General features: G+C 46.4%; 1 protein-coding gene across 1 annotated transcript in view; it reads right to left on the bottom strand.

Annotated features, from left to right (window-relative positions):
• Positions 1-22,346, bottom strand: part of ACAP3 (ArfGAP with coiled-coil, ankyrin repeat and PH domains 3) — a 77,221-nt gene extending 54,875 nt beyond the window's left edge. Inside the window, exon 1 of the mRNA XM_065696336.1 lies at positions 22,122-22,346. Coding sequence (XP_065552408.1) covers positions 22,122-22,168 — 47 coding nt within the window. The 5' untranslated portion in view covers positions 22,169-22,346. The remainder of the gene's footprint in view (positions 1-22,121) is intronic.
• Positions 22,347-24,753: the final 2,407 nt, after the last annotated feature.

Below are 24,753 nucleotides of genomic sequence, written 5' to 3'. Positions count from 1 at the left end.
GTTCAATTTGCCAGTGGCAGGTGTCCCTTTGCTGCGATGGCAGAGATAAATGTCACCCTGACCTCCTGAACACAAACACACACACACACTTCATCTCTTGTTCCCATTAGCTCCGGAACAGACAACCACACAGGGCCTGTTCCAGGACACAGTATCATCTCGCACTGACTGCTGCTTGTCCTCTGCCTGGCCGGTGAGGTTTGAACTCATTAGCTGCTAATGGCCCTGCACGTGGAGCACAGGCTGCAGACAAAGCCCTCCCTTGTGGCCGCTGCCACAGGAACTCCATTGTGAGCCCCAACACTGGAGCTGTGTTCCTCTTGGCTGCCTCTCCACCATTCTCCCTGCTCAGTGAGATTTCCCGACCCTCTGCCAAAGCGGATCCTCACTTGCCTTTTCAGTGCTGGGGTTTGCTTTCCATGTCCCAGTGTGGCATCATTGTCAGTGCAGCTCCATCAGCAGGGGCTCACCTGAGCCACAGTCATCCCATTCTGCTGGGAATTCAGGCCCTGACCCCCACAGAACCTCCAGAGTTTTTCCCCAGAGGAGTCTGGTTTGCATGAGTTATTTGGCACTTGACACTCCTCACTATGACACTTATGACAAGCCTTTTGAAAGAGTTTCTTGCTCATCCTGCTGAGTCGTTTGGAAAATGGACCTCCCAGAGGTTTAAGTGCTTTTAGACCTTGGGATGAGGCTGTGCTTTGGATTTGTGCTGGAAACTCCTGATAATTCCGGGACGGCTTTGTTATCACTGCGAGTCAGGGCCTTTTTTGCTCCTCATTTCACCCCACCAGTGAGAAGGCTGGGGGTGCACAAGGAGTTTGGACCCCAGCTGATCCAAGGGATCTTCCTGACTGTAGGATATCATGCTCAGCAATAAACCAGTGGGAAGGCTGGCTGGGAGAGCCACTGCTTGGGGACTGGGTGGCATCAGTTGGTGGGTGCTGAGCAGTTGTTTTAATTTACATCACTTGTCTTGCTTGGGGTTATTCCTCCCTCCTTGTTATTTTTATTAATTATTATTATCATCATCAATTATAATTGTTATTATTATTATTGCAATCATTGTTATATTTCAATTATTAAACTATTCTTATCTCAGCCCATGAGATTTTTCCCTTTTACCCTTCCAATTCTTTTCGCCATTCTGCTGGGAGAGGAGTGCATGAGCTTAGCTGCCAGTGTGGCTTAAAGCACCACAAGCAGTGACACAGGAGGTCAGTGCATTCCTCCAGCCTGCAGGCAGGGATACACATGGGGATGAAAGTCACGCTGCCATCTCCAACACCAGCAGCAGAGCAGAGCATCCTCCTCCTCAGTCTCAAGTCATAAAAGAGACCCTCTCCATTGATTCTACTTTGCCAATATTTGCCAGTGTTCAATGTTTCTGTTTCCAGATGGAAGGAACTCTTTTGCCCCTGAGAGCAGCAATATTCAGAACTACACTCTCCTGGGAACAAACAGTGATGCCCCTTTCTGTGCACCCTGCCTTACAGCTCTTTGACATCTCCTTTGCCTTTGCAGCAGAACCAAGCTTTCAGCTTGTCTCAGCACAACAGCTATTATTGAAAGTGGATCCATGGAAGACAATAATAAATCTGACATTAAAAAAATCCCAACCCACTGGGAGGTACTTGGAAGTGCTGCACAGACCCAAACTACCCATGCTTCAACTCTGCATGACACCAGTCCCCTTGGCACAAGGCTTCCAGTTAAAACCACCAGTTCCAGAGCAAGTTCCTGTCAGAGACACAGTCCTTGAACATCTATCCCAGCCACAGAAGGAGCAGTGTCCTGTTACCTAAAGCACAGAGAGCATCTCCCACTTTCAATGGATAATCCCTTAATTACTGGGGCCTCCGTAACAATCCTATTGAAGGGTTTACACACAGCACAGTTTAACACAAGCCATGCCCCAGATCCAGGGTAATGGATGGTATGCCACCCTTAGGTGGCTTTGTATTAGTTGATTGGCTTTTTATATCTGCTAAACAAGGTTGTGACACAACACTCCCAGGCTTTCTGCCCCACACTTTTGCTTTCAATGTGAATCTGTTGGGGAACGTTTGTGCTGCATCATCTTAGCCCTCACCAAGACAAGTTTCTCTACAAGTGCTCTGTTGGAACACTGTACGCTGTATTTCCCAGATACATTCCATGCTGGCACCTAAGAACAGCTTGCAGGCAGCACCCTTTGCAAGCAAAATCATCTCAGTGCTAGAAGCTCCATCCTCCTTGTTAAGGCTGAAGAAGTAGGATGGGGGTTAAGAAATTGGCATGGCCTCTTGTAGTGGGAGTGGGAAGAAACGTTGTTACTGATTCATGAAGACAGATAAGAAAACAATTGCTCTTCTTATCCAATGTTTCTGAGACTCGGGATACACGTGCAGCCCTAAAGCAGTAAGAAATGAGTCCTCATCATGTCCTCCAGCAACACAGAATTCACTGCAGGAATTAACTGCAGGGGGCTGGCGCTTTAGGCTCTTAAAGTCCTGCAGGTCAGGAAGTGCTCCATGAAATCAAACCTGCTATGTGATGCAGTGTGAACTCTTGGGGCTAAAAACAGTAAGACAACCTGTCTTTTGTGTTACAATTACAGTTATTCTTCCTTCTTTCTCAGTGCACACATGTCTACGTGTGTACTGCCCTTTTAACTGCAAATACTGAGCAGTTCTCAGAGGACAATGTCTGGAAAGGTTTCCTCCTATTGCCAGAAGAAACAAATGTCTTATATGAGAGACCTTGGCTGGGGGGAGAGAAAGGGGTTGGGTTTGGATTGGGTTCTGAACGTCTTTTCTCTCCCCTCTTCCCACTCCCTTTTTCTCCTCTGATTCACAAGGAAACCACAAAGCAAACTCAGGACTGAACGAGACTTGTTTTTGTGAATGTTCTGCCTTTCTTTTGGGACATTCACTTCCCGCTAGCCTAAATCCCCTCCATTTATACTAGCCCCATAAACCCAGCAAACTTCCACAAGTGTAAACACACCCCAAATGCTGTCTGGTATTTAGTTACCATTGCAGAGCCACACTGATACACAAAAGCAGATCTTAATGCTCTTGTTTGGTCCAATGCTGATTAATTTGGTTTAACTTAAACTTTTCCAGCTCTTTAAACTTGCTGACCTTTGTGTGAGGACAGACTTATATGCCCAAAAGCCCAGAGTTACTCAGTGCTTTTAGCTGTGTAGCACATGCAGTGAATCCCTCTATATACCTGTTCTGAAAGGCAACTAGCAGGGCACTCATGCAACCCTCTGCTTCTGCATCTTGTCACCACCACATCATTAGATCTACTCTGCTTCCATGCAAAATCCAGCAGAACTACCTAAAGCTACCTTTCCCATTGTTTTGATGAGATATTTTAGATACTTCAGGCCTGTGTCTCTTCAATATTGGGATTTAAGGGATGCACTAATCTGACAGGAAAGATGAAGAAGCTTCTGAAAAGTGCTGGATATAACTGATGTGTTTTAACAAACATTTCCTTTCCCTGTGAAACAGGTTCTCCTGCTCAGGGCTGAGTAGGAGTGATCGCACATCAAAGGCTTTGCTTATGCAACCATGAGGGCCAAGAGCTAACTCAGGGCACTGCAGCATGGGGTGGCACAGAATTCATGAAGCATTACATGAAATGCAGAGCTGCCTGGGAATTTTCTGGAGAGAAAAAGTACTTTCTGAAAGGATGCTTTAGCATTGGGAAGTGCTGGTCTATCAGAGTGAAATGCTTCATAGGACAATGTTGAGATTGGGAATACCCCGTTCTGGAAGGAAAAGATGGATCAATATGTTCTGCTTTAGCACTTTGAAGCTCCTTTGACATCTAAGGTTCACAGTAAGAGCTGAACTCAGCTGAAAATGGAATGACAGTATTCCAATGAAAAATTACTTTGGAATTTCGTATCACAGGAGTTTCTTTGACCAATTTTTCAGCCCATTTTGATTCTGAAGTAAAAATCGGGGAAAAAAAAAATAGAGAACCTCCTGCCAACCTGCACTCCCAGCTCCTCACACAGCTCCGAAGAGCCCAGCCCTGCCCTGGGAACTGCCTCTGCTTTGCAGTCTAACCTGTCCTACAAATGGACTCATGACTGATTTTTGGCAAGCATAAGAAAGACTTCACACCCTTCCTCCCATGAATGGAGAAGAAGCATTCAATTAGGAACTCTGCCTATTCCTTAATCATTTCCTTTGTGTGCATGGTTATTAATATCTCTACATGACTATTCAAGCCAGGGGCTACGTTTTTCTGTACTCGTTTTGGCTACTGCTGACTGTTTCCAAAACCTAGAGAAGTCACACCCATAGGAAAATCAGGAAAGCAAAGGACGCTGTTGTTGGCATTACTTGTTGTAGCAACTGTGTTCTCCAGGCGTACTGAAACCCTTACAGATTTGATGTTATACAATACCCCAGAGGAGACTCACACCTCCAGTGAGTTTAAGTAGATAAGGCAGGTAAAGAACAAGAAAAATAAAGAGAGGCACTGGAGACACAATGTGACCAAAGGAAGTCAAAACAAAAGCTCAACACCCAACCCAAGACTAGAGTTGATCTGCCTGATCCCTTACCCAGCACTTTATACCTGTCACACAAACCTAATTTAAAACCTCTCTTGAAAAATAAGAGGCAATCATCTAAAGCAAGCTGGAAGTAGTATGTCTTCCAACAAGACTGGAAGTTGGAAAGAAAGCCAGATGTTCTCAAGCCTGCAGCCGGTCCATAATGGACCCAACAATAACCATACACAGACCGTGTGGTGAAATGGTCCGGGGATGCTGAGAAGAAGCCCATTCCCTGTCTACCTCATGCCTAGCACATCTGGATTTTGGCCTTTAAGTAAGAATACAAGAGAACAGGAGATGAGCCAAAGGTGGGAGGATTTGTCAACCCTTCCGTAAAGTGAGATGATAGCACTGTATCATCCCTGCTTTGGAAATGAGACAGCATTTAACTACATGCCTCCAAGTCCTTGCTGACCACTGAGCTCTCTTTTCTGCCCATATAGCAACAACCACAGCCAAAACACCCCGGATGCTGGCACTAACCCTGCAGACAGCTTCCCAGTTCACTGTGTGACACATCTTCTGCTCTGAACTGGCTGAGCACCTGGAATGAAAGGATGAAAGGATGTCAGCCCCAGCAGAGCTGCTACCTCCTCCACACAGGCTCCCCCAAGCAGCAAGTTCACAGCACGTCCAAGATGCTCTGCTCAGTCACGTTCTCCCATCAGAGGGAGCTCCATAAGTGGAGAGGCAGTGGGCAGAGAATGGTATTTATATCAGCCATCATTTAACTGAACATCTATGAACACTGGAATGGAGCTTCAACTGCTTCTCATTTAATTAATGAAGACCTCATTTGCCTTGGGAAAGAGGATCACTGCCCGTCAGTTCATGATGTAAAAAGGTCTTTTCTTCCACACATGAGCATTTCTGTTCTGAACATTCCATTACAGCCTCACACAGCAGATTAACAAAGGAAATATTTTACCATGCACCTTGTTCAAACAAAAGGAGTATAACTGTGCACTGAGGTAAAATAAAACTACATCCGGTGGTCAGCTAATACAAGATGTAACTACAAGCTGGATACCCACCTGTAGCGTCCATCCAACAGCAGTGCACAGGCTAACCACATGCCAGGCCAAGGATGCTGTTCAGACACAGCTACCTGCCATACTTTTGGCCTTCATGAGTGGTGGCAAGGGATGATTTTATGGCCTCTAATAGCAGGCAGGTTGTGTTTAGAGGCCCTGATGCATGGAGAGGTCATTGAGAAGTCTATGAAGACCCCTGTTTGCAAGTATTCCTCATGCTTGCCCAAAAAGCAGGGAGCCTACCAGGTCTGACTGACAGAGGCAGGTAACAGTGGAAATCTTGTCATTATTCTCCACACAGCCAACATCCTCTCACTGCAAAGGGAAGATGAGAATGCAGAGGCCTGAATGAGATGTCCTGGAAAGAAACAGGCCAAGAAGACAGAGTTCATTTGGGGAGGAGTGCCTGGTTTTGATATGAGGCTGAGTCAAGGCCAAGCCACAGCCCTGGATTCTCCATCACTGAGCTCACACTGGCCTGACTTTGGAAAACAACTGACAAAGCTTCCTTCGAACCGGTGACTGTGGCACATTAACTAACCCCAAAAGACATTGAATTCCAGAACCAAATGGGCTTTGATCTGGCAGTTCATATCCTAAATAATCTCACATGCTAATACTCTAACAGGACTTTGCTCCATCCCAGACACAGAGGTGATCCAACAGCACTGCAAAACCACTACATGCTGCTGCAGGATGTGCACGAATAACACACAGTATCCTGGTTTCTGGATTCCTTATCTTCCCATTTCTAAGGCTGTCTTTGTGAAGTGACTGGCTTATTCTCACATATATATTCTTAGATAGATACATTCCCTTCTGCAGCAGGAGGGAAGGTTCACTGCTTGCTTGCCAAGTCTTAACCATGGCTTTTACTCTATTTTGTGGAGGGTTTCTGCACATTCAGATTACCTAAAATAAAAATAAGAATAAGAAATAGATGGCTGCTGTTTGCATTTGATATCAGCCATGTCCATGCTATTGCTCAATGGGAACAATGGCTGCAGTGATTTCTGCCTGGTCTGTGGCTCACTCTGCTTTCAGCACTTCTGGCCTGTCATCACAGAGTAGTTCTGATCCTTCCTAAAGCTTTGCTATCAGCCTGCAAACCTCCCCAAAACCCAAGACCTGTTACTACTAATCTGTTTCCCCTTCTGCTCCAAAGTGACAAAGCAGAACACAACTGCTGCCTCACATTCCTCTAAGCCCACAGGAAACCGTAAATCAGAAGAAAAGCATAACATCCAGAGAGAACTTGCAAAAGGCCAAGCACTAGGATGGGCTGAGGGGCTGGGGAAAGGGAACAGAGAACCAGTAAAACCAGCCATAAGGTGAGCAGTAACTCACATCTCTACCTTAGATGGGAGAGCTCCTGCTCCAAAGACTGGAGGAAAATTGCGGATCAGGGTAACTGAAAAGTCCTCCCCTCTTTTAAGGAAATACATATGTGCACGTATAACTATATTCACAGATGCCTAGTTTGGTTTTGCTTTGCAGAGTCTGTTATAGCTCTGCATCCTCACTGTGATCAACCCAATGTGCAGCCAGGTAATGGGAGGTGAAGTGCCTGGCACATCTCCCTGGCTTTATGACAGGAGCTGCTCTATCTTCCTCCCATCAACCCTGAGGACTGTGGTTTAGGCTGAAACACTTCTTTGTGGCTGAATGCAGCAAGAATCTGCTACAGTTAGAGGTGACTTGTCATTCTGGTCAAAACAGCTGAGATGTATTCTGGCCCAGATAAATCTATTTATAGTAGGTGTTATGCTAATTCCATACAGTGGTCTGATCCACTTGTACCTCTCCAGCAGTAATGCTTCCTCTTACCTGGTCTCTTTAACCACTTTGTGCAGCCAGGAGCCATTCTGTCCCCAGATCATCAGTACTTACTACAAGGTAGACGTGTATTTCCCTTTCCAGTGAACATACAGTACTTCATTTCCCTCATCCCTGCGGATCTCTCTTTAGGAATTGCTGGCTTAATCCAAGATCTACACTGTATTTTGAATAAATTGGAGAAACTCAGGCAAAAACAGACCATGCAAGTGATTTTAAAGTCTCTTACATTTGAAGTCTAATTGCTTTTAACCTTTCTCTGAGGTTTGTATTGTGTTTTGCAGAGTAATTCATTTACTGTCACTCTTGTGAACTCAGGAGTGTGGAGGGGATTTTCCTCATCATTAAAATGCCTCTGTCTTTGGGATAAACTGTACCAATTGCTTAATGGAGAAATGGCAATGGAAGAGCTGGGTTTAGTGGGTTGACTCTCCTATTTTTGCTGCAGGATAATGGAATAAGCTGTATTTCTAATCTTGACTAAAATCTCTCTGCAGATGGCTATAAGCATGATGCAGACGTGGAAGGCTGTGCCAATGCTTTTTGATCCTGGGAGCATGAGAGAGTTTTCCATAGTAAAAAACTGAGGTAGAACAGCTCAGAACATGTAAGTGCCACTGATAGGATGTCAGGGTCCTCACCTCTCTCCTCACTCTTTGAGTCTCACTTGGTCTTCTCAAAGGCTCCACTGAACAGTTTCTTTTCCCCTTTTGAGCCCAGCGATGGTTCAAACACTTGAACTTGTCATCAATCTACCAGCTTGAGCCCCTGCTACAGAACCACAAGTAGCCAAAAGACTCAGCTCTTTACTCCTTATAGAGTCCCAACGGGCAGTACAGTTGGAGATTGCTGGCTTGCTGCTCAAGATGGGGTCTGGATTACTAGTTTGCTAAGAACAAGCTAATGCAGCCAGCAAGTGACATCAGCTTCTGATGCTAGGAGCAGTCAGAGGTGGTCTCAGCGCAACTTTTGAATGCTACAAGAGCCTCCAAGTAGATAAACAGTTTATATAGGGAAAGCACATGAAAATCTGTCTTTCACTGGAAGATGAATACAGATGTTTTCCTGGTATTTGGTGCTCTATTTTCTCATGTTTTTCATTGAGGATACATAGAATCCCAGACTGGTTTGGGTTGGAAGGGACCTTAAAGCTCACCCAGTTCCAACCCCCTACCACAGGCAGGGACACCTTCCACTACAGCAGGTTGCTCCAAGCCCCGTCCAACCTGGCCTTGAACACTGCCAGGGATGGGGCAGTATATATATATCTATATATATACACACACACATATATATACACACATATATATACATATACAAACCCTAAAACAATTCCCAGTATGTTTTCTCATAGGTGAAGAGATTCTGTGCCTAAACTTAACTCAGTTTTAGCTTTGGTAAAAGTGTTCATATCATTATGTACATGCTTTGCACAGCTATAGAAATACCCATGTCTTTGTCTGAAATGTGCTAAATATCAGTTTATGGCTCTTACCCTTCTACAGAGAGGCTGGAGGTGTATGTTTAGACAGAGTTTTGAAGCAAGATGAATAAGCCTTCGTATTTTGGTTGCATGGTGTTCCACTGACTTTAGAGCAGTACATTAATATTTAGCAAAAACTGACACCTCTCTTCAGGAGACATACAATGACAGATATGGCTTTTAAGCACTCTGCTATACATACACAGTACTTTTTCCTGTATTGCTTCTCATTTATGTTCAAATCACAAAAAGGCCCACTGGTATTTATTACAGCACTGGAGTTTACCAAGATCATTTTCCCATATACTGATTTTTCTATCACTACCTCCTGATAGCTTCTGTAGAATCAAGGCACTAAGCAACTTGATCTAGTTGGACCTGTATTGAGAATGGCACTGGATTAGGTGACCTCCAGAGGTCTCTTCCAATTTAAACTGCTCTAGGATTTAACAGCTTAAAGACAAAATCTTTCCTTAGCTCTTTTAATGCACTCCTTATGTAATTTATCTGATGTTCACAGGTTTCCCCCAGCTTCTCTTTTCCAACCCACTGCCAAATGTTCAAGGAGACAATAGCAGCTTGAGCATCCCACTGTCCAGCTCTGGCTGATCTGCAGATCATACCATGTACAGAAAGCAGAGAGGAAATGCTATACACAAGGCAGGTTACTGTTCACCATTCATCATCACAGCCTGGAGGGCAAAATTTAACACAACTATTTCCTACTTCTGCCCATAAGACTTGAGCATCTTCTCTCATCTTGAGAGAGAAGGGAAGCAGCACTGTTAATCTTCCAATAGTGCTACTTCAGTGTGTGAAAAGGAAAATCCTATTAGAAAACTCACTTGTTCAGGAAACACTATTGAGCTGGAGTGCTTCCCTAGAATAGTGTCTCTTGTCTACACAGCCTTTTTGGTTCAGATCAGCAGTATGCAGATGTCTGTGCAAACTCTGGTAAAACCAGTATGGAACATTGACCTTTTGGGGATTCCACATCTGACTGACAGCACATCAGAGAGCTGACTTTGAAAAGGCACCATCCCCAAGGCAAAGCAGGTTCTCCGCTTGCCAGAGCAGTCACAACTACCCATTATTTCTTGTTCAACATTGTTCTTGTCCCCTTCAGTTCACTGAAAGTCATTACTCAGCTAAAACGAGCTGAGCACCTCAAAGTAATGGATTCTCCATGCAGACCATTTCACATCGGCACTAATGCTGATGAATTAGCAGAACAACTGACAAAGATCATCTGGTAAGTACCACACAGCAAACTCCAGCTCATCAGAGCATAGCACTATTCTGCTAATAGCTGGCAATTCTGGCTATCAAACCAAATGGATCTCTACGTTCCTTTCTGTTCTGAACAGTATTTTTGCAGAAGAACGACACAGCCACAAGATTCAGCCTCTGGTTCAATGTGCAGTAGATCTTAACACCACATCTCTAATATGCTTTGAGAAAAGTCCAGGAAGAGATACAGGTCTCTGCATCTGAAATTTGCACAGAAAACGGCACTCATGCCCTTTGGTATTCTCCAGGCCTCTGAGCATCACACTGTCCAGTTCAGATGAAGATGAAGACTGTCAGGACTCCAGAGAGACACATTGCTAAGGACCAAATATTCTCCACCCTCAGGACTTCATCAGTTCATTTGCACCTTCCCATGAGTGACGCATTGTCTTCCCTACACACTTCAATCCAGCTCCCTGACAAGCAGAGATCGCTTGTCTGCTCATCAGAAGGCATTGTCCTTCCTGGGTTGCAATGATTGAGCTTTCGCAATATAGAAAGTGCACAATAAAGACTGAATACAGGAATATTCTTTTCTGAGGAAAGAAATATTATATGGGTATATGACTCCTCAGATGACATTTGTTTGCTTTCTTTTACAAGCAAAATAGATTTATCAAAACCCTTCTATCAAGCAGTTCAGTCTTCTCCCCGGGTGAACTCAGCAGCATCCGTTTACCAACAGGGCTGGATGAGCTCCAGCAGGCTTTGTTGAGACTTCCCCTAGTCCATAGTTTAGCTCAATCCACCCTCCCCCAGCAGGGATCTCTTTCAGTATTAAATGCTCCTTGTTTCTTTTTTCTCTCCCTCCCCTGGGTCTTGGCTCAGAACTGGAGCTCCCCAACCTCTATGCTCCCTTTGTCTCTGTCTGAAAGGCTTTTCCTGTGTCGTGTCCTGCCAAACACAGCAAAGGTCTTGCCCTCTCTGGCAGCAGAAGTGCTGAAAGTGCTGACTGGGGGCAAGCAGGGAGGGCCCTCATCCCTTCCCTTGCTCTGGGAGAGTTGAAGTGCCCTTTGCATCCTCCCAGAGGTTCTAAGTGTTTTTTGCTGTGTCCCAGTGTCACAAAACACCTTTTTTTCCCCTGTAGAGTCCCGATATCAGTGAGCAGCACAACCCTTTCCTAAGGGATGAGAGTCCATGGCTGTGCTACTTCAGCTCGTGCTGCAGGGAAGCTTGCTTGGGGAAATAGGAGTCCTAGACACTGCTCATCCCTTACTTTTCTTTATAGAATCCCAGACTGGTTTGTGTTGGAAGGGACCTTAAAGCTCACCTAGTTCAGACTCACTGCCACGGACAGGGACACCTTCCACTAGACCAGGTTGCCCAAAGCCCCATCTTACTACTCTCAAGGGTTAGGTATGGTCCTAGTTTTCTAGCTCTGACTTCCTCTTGCACCTCTCCAGAGGGAACACAACTGCTGTGACAGGCTGGGGCTGTCTTGGACCCTGCTCTGGAGATAGGCTGGTTAGGCTCATACACGCAGAAAATTCCCAAGCTCACACAAAAAGCCAACATGCTGGGGGTAATCACAGGCAGGAAACAGTGACCAGTCCTGCTTGGAGTAAAATTAATACATCCTCTGTACTGCATAATGTAGTCCAGGCAAGAGAGAACAAAGTTGGCATTGTAGTAACCAGGCCTCAGCAGCACAAAAAGAGTTGAAGCACAAAGTCAGGGGTCAGAACAACAGGGTTCAGCCCTGCATTTATCCTCCAGACTGAAAATTTAGCTAGAAACCTCCACTTCTTGATTTCTTGGCATCTCACACAGCTCAGCTCAACCCACACAGTTCACAGCTGCAGGTAAAAAAGAAGTATAGAGTACTAACTATGAGTAATTGTGATGAACACAAGCAAAGACTGAAGTCCCTGAGGAGCTGCTACAGCGTTTTAGCTTCTGAGAGAAGCCTTTTCCCATCCCACCAATGTATCCATCAGTTGGAGTTTTCCAGTGTCCCAGTGCTGTTTACTAGTTTGGCATTGTCCCCCAGTTTCATGCATTCTCTCTGCATTCAGATGAGTCAGTGGCACTCCAAGAGCTTGTGCTATTCCGAACTCCTGGACTCAATCTGGCAGAACTGGTTTTATTGCACTCTTGGAACACTTAAGGCTGCCTCCTCCTCCTCCTCCAACCTTCAGGTAGGCTGTTCTCCGCAAACTCAGAGCACCATCTGAAGTGCCAGCCTCCAGATGGTAGAAGAAAGAAAAGCTGGGAAGTGTGTGGGAAGTGTAGGATAGGGAAGTGTAGGATAGGGAAGTAAAGGGAAGGGAAGGGGATAGGGGCTTCCTGTTATGTCAGTGCTGTCACAGTGGCCGTTTCCTACATTCTGATGCAGAGACAAATCCATACTTCCTGCCCAAACATGGGTTTATCAGAGAGAACAAAGGGGTGATATTCTGCAAAGAGACTGAGCTGTGGGAAATCGTATTGTTTCATTGAGCTGGAATAGAGCAGGAACAAGTGACATGCTTCAGTAGCTGTTCTTCCAAACAGTTGTAGGCATTTCTGCATCACCCCAATACAGAAAGTGTAGCAGAACCATGGTGATGTTTAGCTGATCGTGTTCACAAGTGACTTCTGAGCAAGCCACAAGAGTGTATACTTGTTTAGCCTAACTTTTCTTTGTCGTAGGAGTACAGACAAATCTCTGTGCAGATGCTTTACCACAGCAATACATGCAGACAATGTCTGTAAAATCTACACACTGCATTTTCAGCCCAATGGTCAGAGATTTAGCTGACAAAACCATGTCAGTCTCCTCTATGTGCTATAATGACTGGCACAGCTGCCTGGATGCTGAGACTACAGAACTACACCTACGGACATACAGACTCCAGGCTCTGTGTCTGTATCTCTGCATCTGGATGCATGCACATGGAGGCCTGACAGCTACGTTTTATTCCCATTAAATATCTTCTTGCCTTATCAACAGGCAGATGTATCCTACCTATGGAAACACTGCATGTGCACATATGCATTTACACACATGTTCACACATGCTGTTTCTGTTAGCAGTAGCATTGAATGAAGAGTATGGAAATAAGTAAGCCCTGCTGTGATGTGATGAAGCAGACTGGGTATGCAGAGAACAGATTAGCTCACTCTCTGATACTATATAATCTGTTTAGACTGTGCCACTCTATTGCTTATTTAAGGAATGAATGAGCACTTTGCTCTGGGATGTGCCACCCATGAGTTCTGACATCATCCCTTTGAGCCACTGTAATGAATATACTGCTTTGCTTTTAGCTATTCCCTCTCTATATCCAGTAAAAGTTCTGCGCTAGAACTATGCATTCTCAGAGACCACGTACATGTGTGTGCTCTTCCACAGGGAATTAAGTGATGGTTAACTGCATCAGAGCAACAGAATGTTCTCTGCTTCCCTCAAGAAGAGACCTGGCACATGAGCAAAGTAAACTTCTCTCACAAATAAGGTGAAGCAAGACAGGCACGTAACGTGTGGGGGCACACTGCACTGCACTGGGTTAACAGAGGACTGCTATGGGCTGTTGAGAACACACATACAACTTTGCCGTTACCTTTTCCTGGTCCTTTCTTCCTTCCAATAAATCAAAGTCTCTGAACTTCAGAATTCATTCCCTACTTTACAAAACGAGACCAGAGAAGACAGCAACATGCAAGAATAAAAAGATCAGGAGATGCACAGCTTTGAAACAAACCCTCTCCAGTGAGCCAAAACGTGCACCCACCAAATGAAAAGAATGGAACATTTTGCCCAGAGGTTTGTGTAGGGGCAATTATCTTCCCTCATCTTCTTTTTTTAGGTGCAGTGGCTCAGAGGAGTAATGAGCTCCTGCAGCAACACGTGTGGCTTACTCACTGCTTCTTTGACCTGTGTAGGTATTGTCTCACCTGGTTTGTCAGGGCAGATACTTGCATGCCCAGGATCTGTTCTCACCCACGGGACTGGTGGCACAGCCAGTTTCTTCACCACCACGCATATGGAGGAAGAAACACATTTAGACTCTAAGCCTCCAGGAGGAACAGAGTCTTCTGCATACCCTGTCCTCTTTCCTAACCTGTTGCACTAGAAGTAGAAGCACTTTTCCCTTTCTTCTAGCAGCTCACACAACAATGGGCAGAATGTGAAGCGTAATGGGTGTAGATGGCCAGCTAGGATGGGTGTTGTGACTGCAGTTGTGGGCAGCTCCTTCTGGGCTGAGGCCAGCCTGGCTAGAGCTGGGCATAGATGCAGTGGAGTTGCAGGAAATCAGCCTCCACCCTCCTTGCAGCGCATGGGAGTAATTGTTCATTTTCCTATGAGGTCCTACAAAGAGGAAGACTGACAGTTTACATTCTAGCTTTACATTAGACAGGAACCACATTACTGATGGGAAGAGCTAACAACTTGTATTACAGGTCTGCTTCTAGGGCTCTTTTCTTTAACCCATACAACCAAATTTAGAATGCTAGCAGTAGCCTGTTTTCTTAAGAAAAGCCAGTGCTTAGGAAGCCAGAAAAACTCATGGTTCCACTGGCCTTCCTGCTGCAGCAAAATTAATGCTGTGGCTGAAATTTCACAGTGTTACGAAATCAGGTTTTAAAGGGGCTGTTGCCATTTCAGGAAAGCTTGAGATTCCAAAGCTCTTGTGTTTGATTTTCACTCCTTCCTCCCATCCCTGTTCTTCCACTGCCCTTGAGAACAGAGTTTAGGATGCTACCTCTACTTTAGCAGAGGCTTTCTGGGGTTAGCAGTTTCAGGTAGCTTTTAGATGCAGGAATTAACATCAACTTCTTTTGCAGTGGTTACAGGAAACTGCTGCCTGGTTGGGAAACTGGCTTTTTCAGCAGCCTTATGTATGCGAACAGGGGCTAGGCATGCGTTTGACCCCACAAACTATGTGAAACAGTAAGGACAGAGCCCAGAGACAGCTGCATCCAGACCCAAAGGCTCTCCTGTAGCTCTGATTACAGGTCTCAACCTTCACGCTGTTCCTAACCTCAAATAATCCAGTGCACACACTTTCCATTCTGAGTTCATCTGTTACCCTGGTAAGACCCAATACTAAACTGGAAGTCTTCAGCCTCTTCATATCCACTGCAAGGCTTGAATAGGGTCTCTCAACACACTGTACCTGTGTTAGTAACCTCAAAATATGTGCCCTACAAATCAGAAACTACTGCTTGACCACAGAAAGAGACTTGAAAGATCCCCCACCATGGATTTAGCTAACTCAGGAGTTGTAGTGGAATTTACAGTCTGTGCATTAGCAGATGAGACAGTGATTTATTCCTTATTCAGTGATGGCATCACATTACTGAAAGTGCTTTGGCATCACAAATACTAATTATATATTTCACAGGCTCTTGACTCAAATACACAGTGGGACCCTTTCACCCTGTCCCCCTCCCTAAGCTAAGGAAAATGACACAACGGAGCTGTTGAAATGAATAAAAGGGACTTTCCTCAGTTGCATAATCACTGAGTGCCAAAGCAAGCAGCAGCCCTCAACCCCTCGACTCCCCAATCTCCACTAGCAGAGAGCCTGGATTCCCTTCAGATAAAGCCTCCACACCTTTGTTTCCCATCACCACAGAACTGGCTTTGTGGCACCTTTCCAGCTTCCTGAGCTCCAGCAGTGACAAATCTCTGACTTATCCCTAGAACACAAAGCTCCTGGCTTTGCAGTAACCCACATCTCGACAGGAGCTGGTCCAGGGTCCAAATGAGTAAGGTTACACCAAATGATGTCCCATTGAGCTCTTACTCTACGTGCTCACTTGGCCATGCCGCAGTCCTTCGAGGACCAGGCTTGGAACCCAGAGACACTGCATGGTGCCAAGACAACCAGTAAAGCACTATTATCAAGACATGTGGCACTCTGTGAGGAGGAGTAGATGACTCTCCCACAAATATTTCAATAGCACAGATAAGCCAGCATCAGCATCTCTCAGCCACATCACCTCTGGGGCTAATTACCCTCTTCCACCACAGGGTGACTGCTCTTCTGTTGGGTTTCTTTTAGCTCCTAGCAGGCTTTGTCATCTATCTTCCAACCCTCTTACATTCCTGGTTACAGCTAGAAAATGAGCAGCAAGCAAAACCCTGATCTTGGCTTTCTCAGTAGGATAAGGCTCATGGTTCCTTGTGGTCTTCTCCTCTGGAGGGCTTTTAAGGGAAAGCAGTCCAGACTCGGAACAGAATCATAAATGGTTTGGGTTGGAAGGGATCTTAAGCTCATACACCACCCTCACAGGGAAGAATTTCCTCCTAATGTCTAATCTAAACCTTCTCTCTTTCAGTTACACCTTTAGCATATGACAGCCAGAGTTTCACACTTTGCAAAACTTCTCCTCATGAATGAATGACAAGCAAGACCATTCCAGCCATTCAGGTTGGACAGTTTTCTCTTTACACTTCTTACATGGCAACCAGAAAGAGAGCCATGGATAGAGAAAAATGTCAGAAGACTATCAGTGACAAAAGAGATGATTTTCATCTCTGGGTAGCCATGTACGTCCCAGCCAGAGAAAGACAACGGAGAGGAACATCTACTGAAAACGAAAGCACCTTCTGACTCAGAAACGGGTCTGTTAAACAGCTAGAAACATGTCACAGTCTGCAGATGTTCTTAGAGGGTACATTCTACTCCAAAGCAAGGTGAGTTACAGGAGTGTTATTCTGGTAACAAAGTCAAACAGATTATAAAATACCAAACCTTCCCTTGTCTGTCTGCTATACCATGACATTTATGAGCTAGAGCTCCCATGAGCAGCCTGAGATTGTATTTCAGTTTAATATCATCCACTGCAAACCCACAGCTTCTAAGTGTGGGTAGTTTTATCTTGGGGGAAAGAAAAGAATTAAAAATCCTTTTGTGATTTGGAAAGATGGGATGGATCAGTGGGGTTTCAGCTTCAGAACCTGGGCCCTCTGGGATACCCTCTTACGCTGTGCACAATTCAAAGTTACTAAGGAAACTGCTCACCAAAAATCTGGCATCAAATACTATTTATGAAGCCAAGCCAGAGATCTCAAGTCAGCTGTCACCCAGTCACTTCTCTCATACCAGGGGATTTTCCCTGGCTGCACATTGAATAAATACCTTCAGATCTCCCCATTTCTCCTCCTAATGCAGGCTGAAGGACTGCAACTTCTTCCTAAGTACTTCAGGATTCACAGGGTAATTTTGGTGACAGGGCCTCCTTCCTATGGAGGAAAAAACCCTGTGCAATGTGAGGGTTCTGCTGTGATCTGCTGTGAATGGGAATCACCAGACCAGCTGAAATGTCCTGCAGCCTCCATGGCGAAGGAGAGCCCTTCAGTGAAGTTGCCACAAATACACATCTGGGGTGACAAGCCAACCCAAGAGGTTAGGGATGGACCCCACCATAAACCATGACCAACTAAAACACTGGAAAAGGCCAGATTTGGGTCTGTATTACTCACTTCAAATTGATGCCAAACAAGGGAGGCTGGAAGCCAGGAAGGGAAACAAAGCCTCACTGCATCTGGAACGCACTGTACTGATGTATAGATATTTAGGGACTGGATCAACTGCTGTAACTGGGAGAGCATCTCATGGCTGGGACGGTGAGGAGAAATAACTATATGGTGACATCTCTGCTTTGACTTCTCCCTTTACATACTTCAGACTCTTGGACTTTTGAAGTGCAGTGGTGAAGAGATAAGAAATAAACACAGGTATTATGATCGATACATATAATATCCTGCTTTCATGATAGTATCTTCTCTCTCATGGAACTAAACCAGCAAGTGATTGCAACTGTGCTCATTAGTCTCCAATTCAAAGAGAAGCTCCTATCTTCATGCAACAGCAATCAGGGATCTTGATTACATAAGAAGCCTTGTGTAACAAAAAGCAATTTCAAATCAATGCATGTGCTCTTTTTGATCAAGTGATTCAGTTGAGCACATGAAGATTCTTTCTTTGGCCATTCTGGCTGTAATTTAAATTTGCTTTTAAGTAACTGAAGCTAACAAGTTTGCCTTTCCTCAAACTGCAGGTCAGTGGCCTGCAGTGCCAATTGACACAAGTCACACAGAAGCCACTGAAGTTATTTTCTGCACATTCACAAAGCACGGATGCACTAAAACTGGTTTTGCTAGCTTGAAACCTGTCTAATTCAATCTGTGATCAGAATTACCAAGATCAGCTTGACTAAGGGTTTTAATTCTTCCCATTCTGCTTGAAACACCCTAGTAAGTGCTAGAAGATAGTTTCTAAATGACTTTCCACTTTCATTTTCTCTGGTAAATGACAATTTTTCTTTCCTTGCATCTTCCATGGAGCTAGGATGACATGCCTGGGTTTTAATCTGCCTAATGAGAACCACACTAATGTGCAGGCAGTGCTGCACACTGCTAGAACAAACATCTCTGCCCATGTCCCTGGGTCACTGCCTCATGGCAGCGCTGCTCCAGGAAGTCCTGGGTGTTTCTGAACTTCTGACAGCCAAGAGGATGCAAGGCATGGGGGCAGTGAAGCCTGGCACCCTCAGATCTGGGCACCTACATGGGCTTGTGGAGCCTGTGCCTCAGCTGTAGGTCTCCCTGTCCTGCTAAGTAGCACTGAGGTCCCTCGGTGGCCTGGGGCCGGATGTGGAAGGAGGGATGCTGTTAGCTGTCTGTTCCCTTAGGTCATGGGAGCTCTAAGGGCTCCTCATGAGAAGATTCCAGCATCTGAATCACTGGTCAGGTCAGAGCACAGCACCTCCTGGCTCACCATGCTCTGCAGTGGGTAACCCTGACCTCACAATCTGATTAATAAGGTTAGTTAATAGCAACAACAGTTACAATAGCGATGTTAGTTAGGGAAGTAACTGGTTATTTCTCTCCCTTGTGGGAATTACCACAGAGGCATTTGGGTTTTTTTCTGGGACCCACAGAGTGCTATGGCCTGGTCCAACCTCTGCAATTTGCTCCTACTCTTCCATTGTCCTCCTGATGGTTCCTAGAGTACATTTACACCCAGAATAAGTAACAATGTCCCTATCATTCCCTTAATACCAAGTGAATCTTCTCTGATCAAGGAGGGAATGAAGGTAGGGGTAACCCTGGGAGCTGGCAGTGTCCTCAAGGACTTCCATTTGGCAAGAATGACACCAATGTACTCCTCTGGCAAGGCTGCTTAGTAGATCTGCAAGAGTAAGGGCAGTCATGGGTTCTTCTTTGCATCACTCCAGACCACTGAGTAGAATAAGTCAGAAACATGTTCCTAGATCTCCCAGACTACTGCTAGCTCAACAGAGGGCTCAGTGCAGCAGGGAGATGAAAGCCACAGTATCTGCTGGGGTTGCATTCAAATGTACCAGAACTGGTCTTTCAAGGTAATTATACTTGTTTACTGGAATTGAATATACATGTCCCTACAAGATGCCTCACAGAAATAAAGCTTATCTACCCATCTAAGGATCTGTACACATTTAAGTAACAAAATCTAAAATCAAAAGTTTTCTTTGTAGCAACTAGTCCCCATAAAGTAGGAGGCAATGACGGATTGAGTGTATACCGAGTATTGATTCGGAGTGTTTTGACATGCAATCAGATGTGATTGCTAAACTAGTTTGGTAGCTTTATTATGGGATGCTTAATACAGAGCTCGCTAATGCCTGTGCAGTACATATTTTTTGGAGGTGTTTTTTTCCTCCCTGTGTATAACAGAAAACAAGTTGATTATCTCCAAGGCTCACTGTTGAGGAGAATAAGGCAATTGTAGCACAGGGCACAGCCCCTTGCTGGGAAGCTCACTGGGAAGCAAAGGAGCCCTGTGCAGCACTGGGTGCCGATGGGAAAGGGAGGGTGATCCCAGCTAAGCACTGATATGGGAAATCTGGATTCAATTTTTGCCTCTTCCACAGACGTTTCCTATGGTAAGGGACTTTACCTATTGCTGTCTCAGTCTGTTGAGACAGTGGATTATATGCTGTGCCTCACCTCATTTTTATCTATAGTTTGCATCTAGTTTAGCTTGTATGGTATTTTACTTCTTTTTTGTAGTTGTAAGATTTGAGGGACATGTTAGTAAGAGTTCTGCCATGCACTACAGAAGAATCTTGTCCCTTACAGCACCTAAGGATTCCCTTGTATTTCAAAGAAATAATTGTAATGGAAGAACTAATTAAAGAGTTGGGACAAAAAAAGCATCCAAGGAGGCTAAAATCTGGACCCTTTGAGAAAGTCTGAAGGATTCTATTTTCTTCTCTTTTTTGCCATAGTCCTGCTAATGTCAGTATTTTCTCACTGTTTGAGGTGTTCACAGTTTACAAACTCCCTTCCTATACATATTTCAGCACTCCTGAAGTATCCAAGCTTATTTCTCTAGTTTAATCTCTTATTCTCCCTGTAACAGGCAGATTGTGTCTGGCCATTTGGGAAATAGTTCATAATTCCATGCTTAAATAACTGCCTCTTGATAAAGGTCCAAGAGAGCGCTCAGAGAGATGGTTTGTTTTCAGGGATGGAGCAGACAGAGCAGAATGATGTTGCCTGCATACTAAGAAACTTGGCCCGAAGCCCACACACACCAAAGGCAAAATAAATAAATAAGCATCTCAATCAATCTTGACGTCACCAGGAAAAGGGTCACTGCCATGTGGAAGGAGACATCTGGCCAGTGAAGTCACTGCTCTGGAAGGATGCCACTGAACTGTTCACATGCTCTGCAGCAAAATAGGATAACATGACAGTCAAAAAAGGTAAAAAAAAGGGGGTGAATAAATTCTAATTGATGCTGAGTGAGAGGAGGATTAAGGAAGGAGCTGCCCCCTTCTGCAAACCTAACATCTAACTTTTACCTGATGAAAAACTCCCATGGTTCCAATGCTAGACCAGCCTGTCATCTCACATGACACTGTCCATTAGACTTTCAGAACCAGCTTTGGAACAAGGAAGAGCTGGATCTTACCACACAGCTAGAATGGAAACATGTGGAGGAGGAAGGATGCTTTCCACATTCCCATGTGCAGGGCTAAGGAAGATGCACTTGCCCCAGCGTTTGCGTTACCTGCAGCTGTACACAACCACAACCACACACACAAAATGACAGTTGTTCAGAGTAGCCACAGCAACAGACCGCTGCAGCCTTCCACATGCATCTTGTACTCTGAGGAATTATCTCTAAACACATTTAAAGGAAAATGCCAACTGCTCTATTTAATAAACAACAAGGTTTTGAGAAGGAGCAACAAGAATTGTCTGTGGAGAAGGAGAAACCTCTTGATAACTCTTTCCCTTATACACACAACCAACTTGCTTCTGCAGGCTATTGTCTCTCTTTCCCTCTGTCTCCATCCAGACACAATATTGAAAGCAGCAGGGGATTGTTTGCTATGGGAGCTCTGATCTTCCCTTTACAGCACCACGGCATCCCAGCCCATCCAGACACCAAGCCGGGATGCTCCTGGCACAATGGAGCATCTGCACCCAGGACGTGGAGGCTCCTCTCCAGCCCTGGGCATTTCTGAACCAGCCCGGTTTAAACGCAGCACAGCCAAGACCGAGTCTTTGTTGTCAGAGCCCGGATTCCTTCAAGACCGCTAAAAAAATCCACCCTCCGAGAGATGGGAATGCGACTGCCTGGAAAACGCCTGTTTCTCAGCACTTTCCAGCTGATCCCCGAGGGTGCTGCCCGTTCTCCCGGTCACAAACGGGGGGTCCGGCGCTGCCTTGCCCGTTCTACAACCGGTCATTTCTCATCTACACAGCGGCCGAGCGGGGCGGAGGGAGGGATGCGGGGCGGAGGGAGGGATGCGGGGCACCGGCGCCCGCAGGCCGGCGGCGGCGTGTGGCAGGCCCGGCTCCCCGCTCCCCCCGCTGCCCGTGCCCCCCCCCCGCCCGGCTTACCGCGGCCCCCCGCCGCCTAAAGCGATTATGGGAGCTCCCCGCTGTCCCGCTGCTCCTCCGCAGGGGCTTCGCGGTGCCTACCGGAACCGGGGCGAGTCCTTGATGCACTCCTCGAACTCCACCGTCATCCTGCCGGCTCGGCCCCGCGGCGCCTTCAGCGGAGGAAGCGCATTGCCCGCCGGCAGCCAAGGACGCGGCGAGCGATCGACCGACTGAGGCAGCGAGCGCCCGCCCCCCGCGCCCGCCGCCTCAGCGGGATGAGCGCGCCCGCCGAGCGCCGCCGAACGCCACCGAGCGCCGCCGAACGCCGCCCAACGCCGCCCAGCGGCGCGAAAGGCCGCGCTGGCTCGGGCCCAGCCGGGGGCCGCCGGCGGGCAGAAGTGGAGGGCAGGGCCGCTGCTCCGGTAGCCCCAGGGTCCCCTCCCGGGAGCGAACGGGCGGGATGGCGGGGTCCGTGTCCCTGCGAAACGCGGCTCCCTTCCGAACCCTCACCCGGGGCCTTCGCCCCTCTTAGCGGGTGAGGGTGGGCTCTGACAGGGCACTCGTGGCACCGCTTGAAGCGTGTTTGTGGCCGTGGCAGCGATGCTTCGTGCATCACCTCATGCCAAGCGATCAGCCTGAGGTGCGGCCGCCATTTCCACATAGAGCTGAGCACGCTGACGGAGATCAGTGTGTCCAGTGCGACCTGATACTGGCAGTGCCAAAAGGATTGGCATCAATCCTGTTACTACTTAATCTAGTTTTTAATTTTCTATACGAAATGGATTTGCTGCTGCCATCAGCTGGGCAGTAAATCTGCAGTAACTCCTCTGGAGCCAACGTAATCACCTGAGGAGGGAAGACATCTGGGCCTGTGGGTCCAGCCGAACAGATCATGTTTGCTGCAGGACAGAGCAGTGTAACGTGGAATGGATAAACGAGGCTAATCATGATGGGTTTAGTTCTGATCCTCCACCCATCGAGCACCACAGACAGAACAGTATAAACCACTTCATTCACTGCAAGTTGCATAGGAGTTTAAGACTGGGAGAAGGGCCTGAAGTGTAAATCATCACCTTTTAAGAGAATGCATCCCGTGTAACACAGGCCTAAACCAAAACAAGGGCCAGAGCATTCGAGTCCACAGCAAAACGGATCATGATGAGGCCTTACCACAGGCACAGACTGAGCTGTGATGAAGTGAGATGTTCAGTGACATTTCTGTACACAAACTCCAGCCCAGAGTCACCTCTAGAGCAGGCTCCCATTTCCATCTGAGTTCCCAGACCTGCCCGATTGCTCAGGCCCAACCAGAAGTATCAGTGTGTGAGCAAAAATCTGACTTTTTAACATAGATATCAGATGCTGGAGGGTTCTGAGAACAGGAGAAGGAATTAGCCCCTCAAGCCCCTCCATCCAGGAGACCTCTGGTGGCCTCTGTTTTATGTAGTTCCATAGGGTCAAATCAACACGGTTTCCATTTCCTTTGGTTCTCCCAGCAAGACGAAAGCGTGTGGCTGTTTCTGCCTGCGTGCGTATGCACAGGCTCAGGGATTACAAATTACCATCCTCTTTAGAGCTGAGAATCATCAGTTTCATTATAAAGGACTCTGGGGCCATTGTGCGAGTTGAAAGCCAGTTGGATTTTCCTATTCAAACCAGATCCCAGGTTTATATGAGGGAGGCAGGGATTTTTCTGTCGCTCTCCCTGTTTTGCTAATGAGTTGGGCTATTGTTTGCGCTGGTTTGGGGCTATTGATGGTACACACAGATACTGCAGCTCAGGAAAGAGAAGGGAAGATTTTAAAACACAGAGCATAGCCATGAAGAACATCTGCAGCCTTTGTTTTATTATCATTATCTTGGCCTATTTTTGTCCCTGTAGCTGTTATTTACCATCAGTAAATGGAAGCCCACACACATCCTTACACGGGCTGAAAGAGATGAACATGGCTTACCTGAAATGCCCATGATGTTTTCTGCAGGGACTTTAATGTGGCTGCTGGGTAAGTTGAGAGCAGTTTCATGTGGAGAAGGTTCACTGTGGCATTGAATCAGACTGGTTTGGGTTGGAAGGGACCTTAAAGCTCATCCAGTTCCAACCCCTGCCACGGGCAGGGACCTCTTCCACTGGAGCAGCTTGCTCCAAGCCCCTGTGTCCAGCCTGGCCTTGAACACTGCCAGGGATGGGGCAGCCACAGCTTCTCTGGGCACCCTGTGCCAGCACCTCAGCACCCTCACAGGGAAGAGCTTCTGCCTAAGAGCTCATCTCAGGCAGGTTAAAGCCATTCACTTTGGCCTCTTAGTCGGGAACATCCAAGCCTTTGAGTCCCCAGTCCCAAACTGACAAGTGAATTGTGGAGGGGTGCTCACCACGCCTCACACTGTACATTCACAGCCTCATAAACTATGTTTTCTGTGCGAGTCACCTTCCTGCTCTGCCACTTTTGATGGCTTTTCTGACTCAGGAGTCAACCACAAGTGTGTTAGAACAGCCCAACGGTTCAATTTCATCAGAAACGGACACAAAACCCCAAACCTAACTCCTGCTCAGGTCACTTCTAACGGCAAACGCCAGCATAAAGAAAGCTGATCACTAAAAGAGCCTGCCCGCAGGAAAACCTAATGCCTGAAGAGCCCTGGGAAGATGAAGCACAGGACCTGAGCGGGATTTCTCCCCCTGCCGTGCCCGCCTCAGCCACCTTCACCCACCCACTCCGCTCCCTCAGGCAGA

This window comes from Lathamus discolor, chromosome 16 (genome assembly GCF_037157495.1).
Source record: "Lathamus discolor isolate bLatDis1 chromosome 16, bLatDis1.hap1, whole genome shotgun sequence".
In the NCBI taxonomy this organism is placed as follows: Eukaryota; Metazoa; Chordata; class Aves; order Psittaciformes; family Psittacidae; genus Lathamus; species Lathamus discolor.
This window is presented reverse-complemented; position numbering and strand designations above follow the sequence as displayed.